Here is a 17,826-nt window from a genome sequence, read left to right on the forward strand (position 1 = left end):
ACTCAGACAGACACAGAGACACACACGCACGCACGCATGCTTGTGTAACCCCAACCAAGTCATTAAGGCTCCGGGGACCCTTCCTCCGGTCGCTTCCTGCGCTGGGGTCGCCATTCCGCGGTCGTCTTTCCATCCATCATTTTGCCCCAGGCTCCACTCATTCCGGCTTCCAGACCCCACTGGCCCCGTTGAACCCTAAGCCCTGACCCTGGGGTCCACAAAGGGCGCCTCCTCCTCTGCGGAGGCCGGGGATGCTCTACATGGACCGTTTCAGCCGCCCGCTGTCGCCTGGAGACAAGCGTCTGCCCCGCACCGGGCCGACACCCTAATGACCACTCAGGGTGGGGCAGGGTGGGTGGGTGGGGTGGGGGTGGAATCCCAACCGTCGGGGCCGCTGGTTCTGCGGGTCCCGGGGCGCGTGCCCGGCGGGCGAGCGCGCGGCCAGCGGACCCCGGGGCCTCCCGGCAGGTGCCCCGCCCGCGTCTCGCGTGCGCACGGGCACAGGGCTCGGTCGAGCTCGGACGCGACGACCGAGACCCAGCAGAGCGGCCCCCAGGGCGGCGCCAGGCAGCCGCCGGCGGGTCGGTCGGTCCGGACCACGAGTCGTCGGGCACTCGCGTGCCGGAGCGCCGCTGGGATCCGGGGCACACGCTCTCGGCTCTGCGCTGGCTGCGCGGGCTCGCTCGCGTCGGCGACGGCGCGCGAGGCGCGCGAGGCGCGGGCGCGGGCGGGACGGCGTGCGGGCGGCGCCTAGGGGAGGAGACCGGCCCATGGACCCGCGGGGCCCGGCGCCCCAGACTCGGTGCCGCCGGGACGGAGCCCAAGATGTCGGCCTAGGCCCGGCCGCGACGACGGGGACTTGGCGGCTCCTGGACGCCGGGGCGCGCGGCCGCTGGGCCGGGGGGTGCTGGCCCTGACGCCGGGGGCGCACGGGCGGCGAGAGGCCGGCGCGTGGGGAGCGGGGCCGCGCGGCACCATGTCGGCCAAGGTGCGGCTCAAGAAGCTGGAGCAGCTGCTCCTGGACGGGCCGTGGCGCAATGAGAGCGCCCTGAGCGTGGAGACGCTGCTGGACGTGCTGGTGTGCCTCTACACCGAGTGCAGCCACTCGGCGCTGCGCCGCGACAAGTACGTGGCCGAGTTCCTCGACTGGGGTGAGTACCGTCCTGCGCTCCCCCCCGCTCCCGGCCATCGCCCCGGCCGCTTCCTAGACCCACCCTCCGAGTCTGGAGATCATTTCCTGCAGCGCTCCCTGGGACATCCGCCCGGCCTCCGCCCGGGACCAGCCTTTGGGGGGTCCCGAGCCGGGCCTGCGCTTACCCCTCCAGCCCGAAGCTCTGCCGGGTGGGAGGGCAGCCCCCGCCCGCCCGCGCCCGGTGGCCTGGGAGAGCATCGCCCCACAGCCCAGCCCCGGGGGCTCCACCCAGGTGACAGCCTGTCCACATCCCCGTGATGTCCAGGGCCTGAGCATCCCCTCGCCTTTAGCACCTCCAAACGCATTTTAATGCGAAAAGCTTGATTTCCAACCCACCGTGCAAGAGCAAATAGATACTCCCTCCCTCATCCCCGAATTAAAATCGTGTCAGACTCTTGTGATATTATTGGTGGTGGTGGTGGTGGTGATGGTGGGAGGCAACTGGAACTGTCCCTTAAAAACTTTTCTTCATCTGACCTTGGTATTCGGTTCATTTAGGGGTCGGATGCAGTAATCAGGTCGATGGATAGCCTTCAGTGTTTCATTAGGGCAAATGCTTGCTTAAGTCAGTCATTTATTGATAGGAGTTCCCAAGCCAGGTTAGAGACGCTTGCTTCAAACCTCCCTTACAGTCATTTCCCCTCAAGACCCCTCAGTTCCCTCACAAGGACTCGGTAGGAGGAAGTGAGGCTTAGTTAGGTTCAGGTCAAACTCGTAAATCTTACCCTCGGGTTGCTTTCGTCATTGGGCTAGGACTGTGCGGTTTGAACCAGTCGCTTCTAATCTTTGGGGCTGATAAGCTGATATTTACACGAGGAAACAAATGTGTTCCACATGGAGGCCTCCTCCTCTCACAGTGGTGACTGGGATCTAGAATTCTGTTTAGAACGCAAATTGCCATAGTCTTTAGAGGGCTTCCCTCAGGATGCTGTCCAGCGAGGTGTTGCTGCCTGTGCGTGAGAGCAGCTGCAGGAAGGACCCTGCCTCAGGACACTCTGGGGCTTTGTTGTGAAGGGCCTCTGCTCTTGGTTACACAGAGGGTTGAGCCCTTAGTCGAGCGTACTGGCTTTCCAGGGGAACTTTTATCAGTGACATGATTTCCAGTTGGGTAATTAACTGACTTCAGAGTTGCTTTGAAAACCAGGACTCTAGTGCATGCTGCAATCTGAGACTTGTCAATATTGTACTTGCCGTTCTTTTTTGAGCACTGGTTCTTGAAACCAGGCGGTTCCAGTCAGGTTCAGCTGGGTGCATAGCATGTGAATAGGGTAACGAGAGCAGGCAGCAGCACAGGGAAGAAGGCTGATTTCACTGATGAGGTGTGTTCCAGGTGTCCTTTGGCCTGGGACTCGCACAGTACCTCATGGGGATGGGCTGGAAGGCTGGGTGCTCACCACTGGGTGCCTCGGACTTCCCGGGAGGAAGCTTTCCTTGGCATGTGAAGAGGGCAGGTTTTGTAAGATCTGACCTTTCCAAATCTAAACAGAAGGTGTGTGCTATAATGTAAGCATAGTTTTAAAATTATGTTTTGGCCTTTGGAAATTGTGATTACAAATGGATTACCCTCTTAGCTCAGTTCCTGCATTGGTGTAAGCTCTAATTAGGAGCAAGCCTTGGGTGTGATGGCACACTGGTAATCCCAGCATTTGGGAAGCAGAGACAGGAAGATGAGGGCTTGAAGGTCAGCTTCAGCTACATGGTGAGTTTGAAGCCTGCACGGGCTACCTGAGAGACTGTCCCATAAACAACAACAAAAACCAAATGATAGAACAGATTGGTGCATTAAATATGAGGTAGAATTTTAATGAAGTAGTAACATGGTTTAGAGTGCCATGCGCCTTTATGTATATTCCTGTGTGTGCTGTTGTGACTTTGAGGTGGTGTGTCACCAGTAAAAGCACATGTGCAGTCATTTGGTGTGTTGGTGACAAGGCGAAGAATGGCCTTCCCATAAGACTGTTCACAGTGGAGGGGCTTCGGTTCAGGAAGCATCCGGCTTGTTGAGATTTGGGGCTCTTTGTTCTGCCTGTTTCGAGGTCTCTGACACATTGAAAGTGCAGAGAGCCAAGCCAGTCTCTTCCCCACCACACAAGAGTATCTGCTGACAATAGATAGGATTCTTGAGACTCAGCAAACAGCTGACTCAGCCCTTAAGAAACTTAAGGGAAACCTTTGAGGAAATTTGGGAAATAGAAGTAATAAAAAGCTTTTAAAATTTAAAGATTATTCCTGGCTCTCCGTGGCCACCGTGTTTGGGTTGGATGTATCACTGCAGCTTTCACTGTGGGGGCTCAACTTTACTTTTTTCCTCTGATTGTTTTTATCATTTGATTGGTTTCCTCTGTGAAACTCCGGACTGTAATTAAAAGTTGGAAATACAGTGTTTTGTATGTGTATTTCTAAAAAAATGTAAATTAGAGGCATTGAAGCACAGCATATGAAAACCTGAAAGTTTCCGCTGGCCAATAGGAACTAATACAAGCGCCCCAACTGTACCGTCTTTCCCGTTACATAAAAGTCTGTTTTCACGCGAGTCCAGGGTGGTGTCTGAAGGAGCTCTGGTTTGGAATTCCGCTGCCTCACGGTACAGGCCTCTGTGTGCTTGGAGACCAGGAGGCAGGTGTGTGGCTCCCCACTTCCCCGTCGGGCATCTTCTCTTGCTGTGTGCTACCTCCTAATAAATAGAGCTAATCTTTTTACCCTTCTGGTTAGTTAAGTCCTTGTAGTTTTTCCTTTCCTTCTTTTTTTTTTTTTTTCTTTTGGTTTTACAAGACAGGGTTTCTCTGTGTAGACCAGGCTGGCCTCGAACTCAGAGATCTGCCTACTGCCTCTGCCTCTGCCTCTGCCTCTTGAGTGCTAGGATTAAAGACGTGCGCCACCACACCCAGAAATCAGCTGCTCGTGTCTTTAATTAATCCCCCTTCTTATTAATGTATGTTAAAAATGGGTGGGTGTCTGGCTCCTGTGCATGTGTATCGCCGCATCCATGCCGTGCCCTCAGAGGCCAGAAGGGGGCGCCAGAACTGGGCCTGCGTTTACAGACAGTTGGGAGCTGTCCTGTGGGCACTGGGAGTTAACCCTTAACCCTCTGAAGAGCAGCCAGTGCTCTTAACCTTCGAGTCATCTCTCAAGCCCCTTTAGAATTAAAAACAGACAAACCCCAAAAAACCTTCTTTAGAAATGTTGTGTGCACAGAGCACGTGCCCGTAGGTCATGTGTTGGCCAGGCTTGATGCAAGCGATTGCGTTGAGCCCCCTCGCCGGCCCCACTCAGTGGTTCTCTCATCGCCAGTGTGCTCACATATTCTCTGCTCTCTTTTGTTGAGCGATGTGGGGATGCCCAGCCCAGTGTGACCAGGCAAGGGCCACCGTGTTTAGTAAATGAGACCTGATGGTGACAGCACCTCAGAACATCTGATAACTTAAGATTTCTCTGAATAAGATGTTTGTGGGTGTGACTAGTCTTCCTCTGTCCTGTCAGCCAGCTACCAAATAGCAACTTGGAGACTTTTTATTGATTATGAAAGCTCAGCCTTAGCTTAGGCTTGTTCCACTCTCTATCTCTTACAACTTAAATTAACCCATGTATATTAATCTACATTTTGCCTCATGGCTTTTTACCTTTTTTTATTCTGTGTGTAAATATCTCACAACAGTGGAACATGGATTTTTATTTTTATTTTTTTCTGAAGAAGGGTTTCTCTGTGTAGCCCTGTCTGTCACTCTGGCCTTGAACTCAGAGATGCTCCTGCTTCTGCCTCCCAAGTGCTGGGATTAAAGGCGTGCGCCACCACTGCCTGGCTAGAATTGTGTTGTTTTCTGTCTTTTTGTTTCACCCAGCAAAAATACTTTTTAAAATAAGAGATTAAGAAATTCTTTAATGAGATACAAATTGGAAGAAAATGCTGGAATTGCATGATCAAAAAAACAGGCTAGCATAATTTCGATTTTATAAATAGCTCTTTGAAGTGCATATTGACACAGAGTTCAAGGCATGAGGCAGGATAGTGGAAACAATTAAACATTAACAGGTCCGGTCCTACTTTGTTCCTCCTCACACTTCACAGACAGTTGGACTGTGACGTGAGCAAACAGCAGTGTCTGTGTGAACTCTTCAGACACACAGAATCAGAGTTGAAGAATTGTTCTCAGTCGGGGTACCACTGTGTGGGCCACTGTTGTGAGACGTTTATACACTGGGGAGTTGCCCTTCAACACAGTCCTCAAGTGTAAGTTAGGTAACTGAGCCTACTGCAGAGCTGGCAGGCAGGTCCTCTCCTTCTCCTGCTTCTTGTCAGCCTCTTGTTGGGAACCAGGTGCTCAAGGTGCCTATCTGGACAGCAGAGATGTATGATCAGCTGGTGAGTTGGCAATGCTACTCGTTCCAAATAGTGTAAAATGGCTAAGAAGGTCCAGTGTGTTTCTTGTTAAAGAGGAGAAAGTAATCCGTGCGTTAGTGGCGCACACTTTAATCCCAGCACTCGGGAGGCAGAGGCAGATGGATCTCTTGAGTTTGAGACCACCCTGGTCTACAGAGCGAGTGCCAGTACAGCCTCCAAAGCCACAGAGAAAGCCTGTCTTGAAAAATAATAATAATAAGAAGAAGAAGAAACTGGATAGGGCTTTGGCTTAGTTGGTAAGTATTTGCCTAGCATATATGATAGAAATCCCGGCTTATGTTGCATTGTGAGTTCAAGATGAGCCAAGGCTTTGGGAGACCCTGGGTCAGAAAAGAAAAAAATAAAAAGAACTTGTAAACGCTAGAACAGCACAACCTCGTAGTATTCCCTGAATGTGTGACAAGAGACACAGTGGGACTTCCCCACTTTGATGTTTTATTATGTATTTATTTCTAAAGATGTTATTTTGTGTGTGACTGGATGAGTGTACCTGGGCCACAGTGCTTGTGCGGAAGTCAAAGGATGACCTATGAACTCTGTGTCTCTCCCCACAGAAGGGCCCTGGGGATTAAATGTAAGATCATCAGGCTTGGTGGCAAGTACCTTTACCTACCCTCTGAACCGTCTCGCTGGCCCTTACTCACTTCTAACTTTACTTGTTTATTTATTTTGCGACCGGGTTTTATGTAACTCAGTTGGCCTGGAGTTCTGTGTAGCCAAGGATGACTTTGGACTAAGTCTTGCCTCTCTCTGTCCATGCTAGATCACAGGCATGGGTCATCATGCCCAGCTCTTACTGAGGTTTTATGCTGGGTTCCTAGGGTGCTGTGTAACCACGGGCTCTTGAGGTGTGTGTCAGATCCCATTCCTGTCCTTAGTGATGAAGATGGGGAGGACTGTGCTCCTCAGGGTTTGGGCAGTATGATACATTTATGACAATTCGTCCTTTTTTGGGGAGAGACTATAGCCCCCCTGGTAGTAATTTTTCCACAATTTGTTTGGATTTAAAATCTACTAGAAAAAGCTGCGTAGTGGTGGCACACGACTTTAATCTCAGCGTTCGGTAGGTAGAGACAGGTGGATCTCTTAGTTTGAGGCCAGCCTGGTTTACAGAGCTTGATCCAGGACAGCCAACAACTATCAGAAAAACCTCTTGTATGTACAAACAACCTATGAGGTATAGGTTACCCTTGAGTTTGATTTTAAACAGTCTGTGTTGACAATTAGGTTTTGGTTCATTTCATTGGTTGGTGGGTAATTGACAGTTGTTTTTAGATGAACATTGTCCCAAAAAGATTATAGGGAACTTTTGGATTGCTTTTTGCCATCCTGAGGGATGTGTTAAAAATTCAGAAGTTCCGAATTATTTTATTGAGTAGACCAGTTGTAAACATTTCCTGTAATTCTGAGGCAGTGTCTAGCCCTGTGTGACTCCCTCAGGACCACAGTCATCCTTGGGCCTCCTGGTTGCTGGTTGGTTTTTTGGCTTTTTCTTTGGGTTCCCTTTAGCACTGGCCTAGCTAAAGCTCTCAATCCTAGATGAAAGTAGGTGCTTTCCCAGTGCTAAGAGCCTCTGCCAGACCAGTTCCACTCTCTGCTTTTCATCTCAGCACTTTTTCTTGTAGACACTCCTGCAATGCTTCATGTTTCCTTTTTATAATTTATTTATTCTTTTAAATTTCATTTTATATTCCAGCCACAGTTCTCCCTCCCACCCTTCCTCACCCCACCCCCCAGCCCACCCCGAGTCCACTCTTCCTCACGGGTGAGGGCTCCCATGGGGAATCAACAAAGTCTGGCACAATAGGTTGGGGCAGGGCCAAGCCCCTCTCCCATGCATTAAGACTGAGCATGGCATCCCACCCTAGGGAATGGGCTCCAACAAGCTAGCTCATGTACCATGTTTATTTCGTGGTCCTACTGCCAGGGGCTCCTCAGCTAGTCCAAGCTTCACAACTGTCTCCCACATTCGGAGGGCCTGGTTCAGTTCCCTGGAGTCTCCACAGCTGTCAATCTAGACTTCATGAGTTTCCGTGATCTTGGTTCAGCTGTCTCTGTAGATTTCTCCATCATGATCCTGACCTCCCTTGCTCATGTGTTCCCTCCCCACTCTCTTCTCCTGGATTCCCAGAGCTCAGCCTGGTTCTTGGTTGTGGATCTCGGCATCTGCTTCCATCAGTTACTGGATGAAGGCTCTATGGTGATAGTTGGTATTCACCAATCTGATTACAGCGTAGGCCAGTTCTGGCATCCTCTCCACTATTGCCGGGAGTCTTAGCTGGGTCCTCCTGTGGATTCTTGAGAATTACCCCAGCACCGGGTTTCTCCCTAACCCCATAGTGGCTCTATTAAGATTCCTTTTTCATTGCTCTTCCACCCCCCCCCCATCATCCTGTGTTGCCCTTTAAATTGTCTGAAACCCAGTCCAGTGCTAGAGTTTTTAAAATGGACTTGAAAGATCCATGTAATCCTAGTTTTAGAAGTTAAGGTTAACATTTCTGTTAAACTACTCTGGAGTGATTTTCTTTCTTTTTTTTTTAACGGTTTTATTTATTTATTATGTATACAACATTCTGCTTCCATGTATATCTGCACACACCAGATCTCATTCAAGGTGGTTGTGAGCCACCATGTGGTTGCTGGGAATTGAACTCAGGATCTCTGGAAGAGCAGTCAGTGCTCTTAACCTCTGAGCCATCTCTCCAGCCCTGGAGTGATTTTCTTTACACTTAAATTTACCTTTAGCCAGGCGTTGGTGGCGCACGACTTTAATCCCAGCACTGGGAGGCAGAGGCAGGCGGGTCTCTGTGAGTTCGAGGCCAGCCTGGTCTCCAGAGCGAGTGCCAGGATAGGCTCCAAAGCTACACAGAGAAACCCTGTCTCAAAAAAACATAAAACAAAAAACAAAATAAAACAAAACAAAATTACCTTTATTAGTGTGATCCATTTATGTAAAGCCAAGTAGAGCTGTGGAATTGAGACATAAACCAGCCCCTTTGCCACCTCTGCCTCAGATTCTTCTGTTTCCTGTTTCTGCTTGTAAGTTAGGATCACACTACACTGCCAGCCGAGGAGAGGAAAACTGAGAAATATAAAGCCACAGCTGCGGTCACTGAGGTCACTGTCACGTACAGCTGGGATGTTCAGGGCTAGTAGGACACCTTGTTCTTAGAAGTGACCGGGGCTGAAGAGATGGCTCAGCAGTTAAGAGCTCTGGCTGCTCTTCCTAAGGACCTGGGTTCAGTTCCTAGCATCCAAGGTGGTCCATAACGACCTGTGCTTGCAGTTCCAGAGGATCTGATGCCCTCTTCTGTCCTCTGAAGGTACCACCACACGCGTGGTATGCAGACAAAATACATTAAAAATAAAGTGTCAGGATTTGGGCCTCCCTTAATTGCAGTCCCCCTGTCAGGCAGTGGCCAGCCCTTCCAGATCTCAGGCAGCAGGGTGGGGCTTACTATGAAGAAACCTTGGCTGTCTGCGGTCGCTTTTGTGGCAGTCCTGGTCCCTGGCTCACTTCCTCCCGACTCCCTTTGAGCACCACCTGCTTGCTGCTCCAGTGGTCCCTCCACTCCTCTGCATTCCTCTCCTCACTGCCCTGGAGGTAGGCTTTCCAATACGCCGCAGTGTTGCATTCTTACCAACAGGTGAACATTAGCTAAGCCAACCCACAGAGAGTAGGGTTAATTTGGGTGTCTTTACTAAGACAGGGAATTTTTTATGTGATGGGTGTGAATTATCTGCCCTTTAGCTTGAGTTTCAAGCTACTCAGCTCTGTCATAGTACCTGTGAGCGCCCACTGTAGGTAAAGGGGTGCTGTTTTGTGGCCCTGCACACGTGGCCGTGGAGTTCTTTTGCTTAATCTTTCTTTGATTTAGAATCATTTCTGCTTCAGTTTTTAATGCTAATTCATCTTCTTGAAAGGGACCCAGGTTGGGTAAAAGGAGGAAATGGAAGTAAGGGAGTCAGGCTTGCTCCCTACAGACATGGGGGCTAAAGAGGGAGGAAGGATGGTGAGTCACCAGGCTGCGCTCAAAGTCTGAACAGACATGGGGGCTAAAGAGGGAGCAAGGATGGTGGGTCACCAGGCTGCGCTCAAAGTCTGAACAGGGTACCTGAGAGTTCTTGCTTCCTGGGGTGGCCAGGAAAACAAGCAGGGGGCTCAAGGGTGCCTTCTGTGGCCCAGCCAGCAGCTTTATGTATAAGCTGTCTTGAGACGATGTGGAGCTGAGGTTTGTCTACTGCCTGGGCTTCTGGTGTGTAGGAAGAAATCACTTGGAAATAAACAATAGGGCAACAAGAAAATTTTCCCCACTAGAAACTTTCTTAAAAAAAAAAAAAAGAACAAACGTGAAATCAAAGGTAAATAGACCTCCCTTACATACAGCCATGACTGTTTCCAGGCTGTGGCTCTATTGCGTGTCACCCTTGCCAGTACAAGAAATGAGCTGAAATAAATGAGCTCTGCCATTTTGTTTAAGAAATTTTAAATTGCTGGGTGGTGGTGGCGCACGCCTTTAATCCCAGCACTTGGGAGGCAGGTGGATCTCTGTGAGTTCGAGACCAGCCTGGTCTACAAGAGCTAGTTCCAGGACAGCCTCCAAAGCCATAGAGAAACCCTGTCTCAAAAAAAAACAAAAACAAAAACAAAAACAAAAAACAAACAAACCCCCCCAAAAAACAAAACAAACCTCAAAACAAACAAAAACTGAAAGTCTATTATAAATACGAGCGAGGGGCTGGAGAGATGGCTCAGAGGTTAAGAGCACTGACTGCTCTTCCAGAGGTCCTGAGTTCAATTCCCAGCATGGTGGTTCTCAACCATCCGTTATGAGATCTGGTGCCCTCTTCTGGTGTGCAGATAGACATGGAAGCAAAATGTTATATACATGATAAATAAATAAAAACAAATAAATACGAGGGATTTTAAATTGAGTTATATACAACTGATTGTTCATTTTAGTGGAAAAGGTTTCTTCCTTTCCTTCATCTTTGTGTGTGTATACACATGAACATATGCGTGCGTGCGTGCGTGCGTGCGTGCGTGCGTGCGTGCGTGCGTGCGTGCGTGTGTGTGTGTGTGTGTGTGTGTAAGGGTGATCAAGTCAGTGTGATCCTGCCTTGGCTTCCTTAGTACAGGGATTCCAGGCTTGTGCCTGGTGTAATGCCTGGATCCTTAATAGCAGTTTGTTTTGTTTTGTTTTTGAATCTGTTTACATTTTATAATTCAGTTTGGGGAGGTGTTGACTGGATGAAGCACTTGGGACCTGAGTTGGTGTCTGTCCCCACCCTCTCTCCCTCAGAAGCCGGGTAGGGTGGTGCACATCTTTAATCTCAGAGCTGGGAGATGGAAATTGAAGGATTGGGAGGTGGGTGTGGGAACACTTGACGGCTAGCTAGTTAAGCCAAATTGGTTATGAGAGACCCCTGCCTCAGAAAATAAGGTGGGGAGGGAGCAAGTGAGGCGTGGCACCTGACCGCTGGTCACCACTTGCTCACACATGGGGTTCATGTACTTGAGCACACACTGCACGCACGCACGCACGCACGCACGCACGCACACACATCAGGAAACCCAGACAGCCCCAGGTGTACAGCTGAGTGATTTCTTGGTTGTAACTGTCTGTGTACCTGCAGAGTGTTTCACTGCCTCACAGGGAAACTGCTTGAGCTGATTGTCCCCAGCTGGTCTCCTGCCACCTTAGCTCTAAGCGGTCATCGAGCTACTTCCTTATACATTTGCTTCTACTATACTGTGGTTGCCCCCCACCCCCACTGGGGCTTACTCTGTGTCTTAGGCTGATATTAAACTCAGGGTGAACCTCCTGCCTCAGCTGCCTCGGTACAGGGTGAGCTAACCAAGACTGTCTTGCCTGGCTTTTCCCCCAGTGTGTTTTCAGGGCTCCTCCCATGCTGTGGTATCTCCCGTCCTCCTTCCTTCTCATCCCTGACCACTATCCCATGGTTCGTCAGCTGATGGACAGTTGGGTTTCTATTGGCTGTTAGGAGTAATATTGTAATACTGGTATACAGTTGTTGTGTGGACATGTGTTTTCATTTCTCTTGGGCCGTGGGATGGCAGCTCTGTTTTTGGTGTTCTGAGAAAGGACCAGATGGTTCTCCACAGCCGCTGCCAGCGGCACAGGCCTGCCCTGGTCTCCGTCCTCCTGCCTGCCCGGTGTCTGACTCTGTTCTGCTTACTGGCATGGGCAGGTCCTCACTTTGATTTGATGTGCTTCTCATTAGTGGCTCATGGTGTTGAACATTGTTTCCCCTTCTGTTGGCTATTTGTCCATCTTTTTTTTTATGTTCAGATTCTTTGTGTATTTAAAATTGAATCAGTTTTCTTTGTTGAGTTTTGAGTCATTTATAAGATACACATATCAAACACGAGATTTGCTCCCAGTTTCGGGGGCTTCAGTTTGCTTTCTCCATGGTATCTTTTGAAGCACAAAGGTTAATTTTGATGAGGTCCAGTTTATTTTTTCTTTAGTTGCTTTTGGTTTCACAGCTAAGAAGTCATTGCCAAACCAAAGGTCACAAGGTTTTGCACTTGTTCTTGCGTCTCTCTCCTCTTCCTTCCTTGCCTTCTTCTCTCCATTTCTTTCCTTTCCCTTTCCTTTCCTTCCCTCTTTCCTTTCTACTGTGAAGTAGAAAGAGCAAGAGTAGCTCCTGCCCTTGTCAGTCCCGATGGCGGGCAGCACCAGCCCTCACCAGCAAGTTGCTGTCGGCTGGGGTTTCATGGACGTCCTTCATCAGGTGCAGGTGTCTGCAGTGTGTGTGTGTGTGGTGTCGGCTGTTGTGTTTTTGCCTTGTACATTCTCTTCATCTATTGCAGTCATTCTCAGTTTTCCTTTTCTAATACCCACATCAGTTACACACCACATTGTAAGTAAAGCCAATCTTATCCTTGTGGGATGCATCTCGCTGGTGTGTTCTTCATGTTCTGTGTGGGTGGCATGTTGTTGGTGCTGTGTTCTGTTGAGGATTTTTACATCTGCATTCATAAGAAATAACAGGTCTAGTTTCCACATTTCATCTTTGGTTTTTAAGGGGCAGTGTTGTACCCAAACAACAACTTAGGAAGTATTATTTCCTTTTTGATGAGTTGGAAGAATTGGTATTCTTTTTTTAATGTAGTTCACATTATTTGTGCGTGCGTGTGTGTGTGTGTGTGTGTGTGTGTGTGTGTGTGTGTGTGTGTGTGCGCGCGCGTGCACGCGCGCGCATGTGCAATGGCAGACACGTGGCAGCCTGTGGGAGCACGTTCTCCCCTTCCATGAGGCAAGTGCGCAGCTTTGTTCACTAGAGCCCTGGTATTGAGGCTTTAAACACTTGTGGGATGCACCTAGGATGTGATTGGGCCTGGCCTCTTGTGGTGATTTTTTGCTCACTCAATCTTTGTATTTATATTCACATTTCTGTTTCTTCTTTGGTCAGTTTTGATCGTACCGTTTAAGGAACTGTCCATTTCACCTGGTTGTTTTGTTTTTGAGACAGGGATTCTTTTTCTTTTTTCTCATTTTGGTTTTTCGAGACAGGGTTTCTCTTTGTATCCCTGGCTGTCCTGGAACTCACTCTGTAGACCAGGCTGGCCTGGAACTCACAGCGATCCTCCTGCCTCTGCCTCCTGAGTGTGGGATCAAAGGCTGTGCTGCTGCTACCATCCCCACCACCTAGCCTTTTCCCTAGTGTTTCACAGATGGTCCAGTCGCCAGTTTGATTTAGGACTGCCTCCTATCAAGCATCGTAGTGTTGGAGCATAGGACATAGAAACTGCATTAGGCAAGGACTGTTTCAAAGGGTTTTTATTTTTGTGGTGAGGAGGAGAATGGGGACTTGCTTTATTCAGACTGGTCTTGAACTTGAAGATGGAAGTGACATTCTATCTCAGTCTTCCAAGTCTGGGACTACAGTTACTGCTGCAGGGACTACCTTTACTTATTTATTGTGTGTGTGTGGCCACTCATACGCTTCAGTGTGCATGTGGAGGTCAGAGGGCAGCTTGCTGAAGGTCCTTTTCTCCTCTCACCATGTGTGTCACGGCGACTCTAACACAGGTCCTCAGGCCTAGTCATGGGTTCCTTGCCACTGAGCCATTATTCGTACAGTGTTCTGCCTGTGTGTATACTTGCAGGCCAGCAGAGGGCACAGATCTCATAACGGATGGTTGTGAGCCACCATGTGGTTGCTGGGAATTGAACTCAGGACCTCTGGAAGAACAGCCAGTGCTCTTAACCTCTGAGCCATCTCTCCAGCCTGAGTATTTTGTTTTTGCTTGTGACTACTTTTACTCACTCCCAGAATCAAACTCTAAAGTCCCATTTTATATTTTGATCATGTAGTGAGCCTGTTACGTTTATGCTTTGAAGAATAGGATTTAAAATTTATTGCACTATTATCTAAAAACTTTTATTTTATGTGTGCGTGTTTTGTTGGTATGTACCTGGTGTCTGCAGAAGCCAGAGAAGTGCATCAGATCCCTGCAACTGGTGTTACAAACAGTTGTGAGCCTCTAGAAGAGCAGCCAGTGCTCTCAACCACCAGAGCATCTCTCCAGCCCCTGGTGTGTGTGTGTGTGTGTGTGTGTGTGTGTGTGTGTGTGTGTGTGTGTGTGTTATGCCATAGTAGGCTGGTGAGGTGGGGCTCGGAGGTTAAGAGCACTGCCTGCCCTTCCAAAGGTCCTGAGTTCAATTCCAGCAACCATGGTGACTCACATGCTTTCCTTCCTTCATAACTCTGGGGGTCAGAGGACAAGTTTGTCCAGGGGCAGAGCAGTCTCTCCATTTCTGATTTGTGTGTTGCGGGGAGGGGGGGGTGTTCTCATCCTCATCCTCTTCTCCTCCTTTTTTTTTTTTTTTTTTTTTCAAGACAGGATTTCTCTGTGAATCAGTGTTGGGACTCAGTCTTGGGACTCCTGGAACTCACTCTGTAGACCAGGCTGGCCTGGAACTCACAGAGCTCCTCCTGCCTCTGCCTCCCCAGTGCTGGGATTATAGTGGTGTCCTGCCACCAACGTCCGGCTCCTCCTCCTTTTTGTTTTTATATTAATTTTTTTATTTGAGACAGGATCTCACTATATAGTCCTGGCCATCCTGGAACTCAGTAGTAGACCAGGCTTGCCTCTGCCTCTGGAATGGTGGGGTTAAAAAGCTGATTTTGATTAATAATTTTCTCTTAGAACCATCATCCACTTTCTCAGTAATTTATTTGCGTTAGAGGACTTAGTTGATGACGTTTATGTTGTGTGACTACAGTGGTCCACAGGCTGGGCTGTCGGGTGAGTACTCCACCGTCGCTATATCCGTCACTATGAAGTCTTCACGTTGGTTTAAAGAATGGAAAGCCAGTGAAACACCTCTCTGGCAGCTACGGTGACAAGTGTTTTCCATTCTAAAGCCCTTGTCTGTGACTGCGTCCAGTGAGGGTGCGGGCAGATAGACGCCCCGTCTGATGTGGACACACCTCCCTCTGACCCTGTCGCTCCACTGAGCCCCACTCAGCTGATGCCGCTCTCTTGTGCTCACTGCTTTTTCTTGGATTCCATTATTGATATTTTTATATGTGTGCGTGTGTATGTCTATCCACAGTGTATGCATACATTGCACATATATGTGTATGTATAACTAACACTTGGGTTTTCCCTTTAAGGATTGAAGATGTCTTCTGCCCTCGGCTAACCTAGAGTGAACAGGGAACTAGAGAGCCCGCTTGGTCCTGTGCTTGCCGAGTGGGTGGTAGAATGCTGTAAATGCCTCTCTGAGGGCGATGATTAGAATTTCAGTGTTGTCTTCTCTGATGTTCAGTTTCCTCTAGACACGGCTCTTTGTTGTCACTGGAACTTCAAAGGTTGATAGTCTGTGGCTGTCCATTTTGCTATAGATTATGCGGAAAACTTATTTGTAGTGTAGGTCACTAGCTGTCCTCTTGGTGCTGTCCTTCCACTGTGTAACCCACCGTTGGTCAGTCTCTCTCCACCAGCATTGTGACGGCAGTTGGCTGTAATAGAAGATGGAACGCACATTGCTATGGATTGGTGCTCACTGATTTCCACAGCTCACCATTATTCATTTTTACCGTAGTAGCTCTTGTTGGTGGCCTGAAAATTTATGTCAAGTTTTGTATTTACACTCTTAGAGAAGGATTCTCAATAAAATAAACTTAATTTTTAAAAAACTGGTGTGGAGAATTTTAATGGTTGTTTCTCATTTCATGAGGTATTCTATAGTACTGTGTTTGAAAGGAAGTCTGCATGTTGAGCAGTAGGAGAATCTGCACAGACCTTGAAATCAAGTCCAGTGTGTGGCCGGGCTGCATTGACCAAGTTTGGGAAGTGTAGATGGTTTGTGCTGAGTCCTGAGACCATCCATCATGTTAGCTCGAAGGATTTGTGCAACTTTTACCAGCTTGTAAAACTTTTATGGCCCAGAAGGAACGCCAGCAATAAACAAACGGAATTCATAGCAGCTCAGCTGGGCATGGAGCTGGTTGTCCTGATGTGCTTTCATTGGAGATGCTGTCCCATGAGCTACAGGGCTGGCAGTCATGGGGGTCTGTGTTTTTGCTTGGAGAATGTGTGCATGAGTGCTTGTTCAACAGTTAGTGTTGTGCCGCCAGGACCTGTTTTTGGTAGCTACTGTCTTCCCTGTCTGTCTTCCTTTACACCGTGAGGGCTGATTTGACCTTCCCAGATACCTCATCTGGTTAGTTGGGGCCCTCCCTCCATGTGATGGGAAATTTAGAGTGAAAGGGAGCTGTCTGGGAGGGTATGCTCCACCCTCCCTCTCTTGTGCTGGCCTGATGTCTACCCAAGAGCTACAGGGCAGCTTCCTTGGAACCTTCTATTTCATGGAACCACATAAACGAATGCTGGGGTGGGGGGTGTGTGTGGAAGCCTTGTTCCTTCCTGTCTCCAGCCAGAGCACTCCCTGGGTAGGAGGCTGTAGACTAGTCAAAAGGTGGTGTGTGCTGCCTTTGCCAGGGGTCACTGGCAGGACCTCAGACCTGCTCTGAGAGCAGAGAGAACAGAAATGTGTGGTATTTTCTAGCACCCCTCCCTCTGCCAGCATCAGAGGCACCTTGCACAGCTGTCAGTATAACACATGGCTCACGGCATGCTATACACTACTGCTCAGGACTTGACTGCTGGCTGGACACCCTTCATTGCTGAAGGGAGTGAGGACTCTGTTGGTTTTGAAAAAGGATATCATATATGAACTCCTCCTCACCTCACCTCAGCCACTATGCCCAGCAGGCCTTGGCTTTTAAATGTGGTCTTGAGCTTTGGGCAAAGTTTTATCTGAGTTTAGGAACACAAGTTGGTACCTGCCCATCTCTGTAAGCCTCGCTATGCCCAGCTACCTCAGGGGTGTTTCCTTGTCTATAGCTCTTCTGCTGCAGATCCTCCAGACACTTGTTTGCAGATGAGTCCAGATGGCAGGGCTGTGGCCAAGAGCCGGGAGCAGTGTGTGCACAGAGGCGCAGGTACAGCACACTGCAGTTCCCCGGCACTCCTTTTCATGTGTGTGTTGACTACTTCTGCGTTGCTTTGGAGAGGTTATTCTGGACCTTCACACTGTTTTAAAATGCGGTACAGTCAACCATGGAAGTCTTTCCATATTCTAGATAGAAACAAATCCCTTATCAGGGAAGCATCCTCCTGTCTCAGTTTCCCCAGCTCTGGAATTATAGGGGTGTTGGTATTTGTTTTGTTTTTAAACATGGGTTCTAGGCATCCAAACTTAGGTGCTCAGGCTTGGGCAGCAAGAACTGAGCCGTCTCCCAGCTCTCAAGTGTTCTCTCTCTCTCTCTCTCTCTCTCTCTCTCTCTCTCTCTGTCTCTCTCTCCCCATTGTAGGGGAAGCTGTAGCCACGCCTTCTTAGGGGCTGGCTACAAGAGTACCTGAGGGCTTGTGAGGGCGTGGTCAGAGTGAGTAGGGGGACTGCGTTTTCGGTTTCGTTTTCTCTTTGCTTCTTGCTGTACAGACTACCACCGGCTGGCTGGTTCACTCTGTAAGTAAGGCTTTTCCCTATTAAATACCCTTATATTTCTACCTGACTCCGTATTGGTAATTTCTTACTATATCTGGTGTCAGAGATCTTCAATCAAGTGAATCCCATCTAACATGGACTGGATACTAACATTTTCTTTCTACAGGACCCCACATGACTATCATCGTCCCATTTCAGCAGGAAGTAACTTGGAAAATGCTACGCCCCCTTTCCCCATTGTTGTC

General features: G+C 49.0%; 1 protein-coding gene across 3 annotated transcripts in view; it reads left to right on the forward strand.

Moving 5' to 3' along the window:
* The first annotated feature begins 718 nt into the window (after positions 1–718).
* The window catches only part of Cdc42bpb (CDC42 binding protein kinase beta), an 83,788-nt gene continuing 66,680 nt past the window's right edge, over positions 719–17,826 (forward strand). For 2 of the 3 annotated variants that reach the window (XR_004770192.1, XM_027416634.2), the window contains exon 1: positions 977–1,151. Coding sequence is in view for 2 of the 3 variants with exons in the window: in XM_027416634.2 (XP_027272435.1) it covers positions 977–1,151 (175 nt within the window). In the remaining variant the exon portion in view is untranslated. Of the gene's footprint in view, positions 1,152–17,826 lie in introns of all 3 variants that reach the window. The other variant, XM_027416633.2, reaches the window with a different exon arrangement.

Source organism: Cricetulus griseus, chromosome 5 (assembly GCF_003668045.3).
Source record: "Cricetulus griseus strain 17A/GY chromosome 5, alternate assembly CriGri-PICRH-1.0, whole genome shotgun sequence".
Classification (NCBI taxonomy): Eukaryota; Metazoa; Chordata; class Mammalia; order Rodentia; family Cricetidae; genus Cricetulus; species Cricetulus griseus.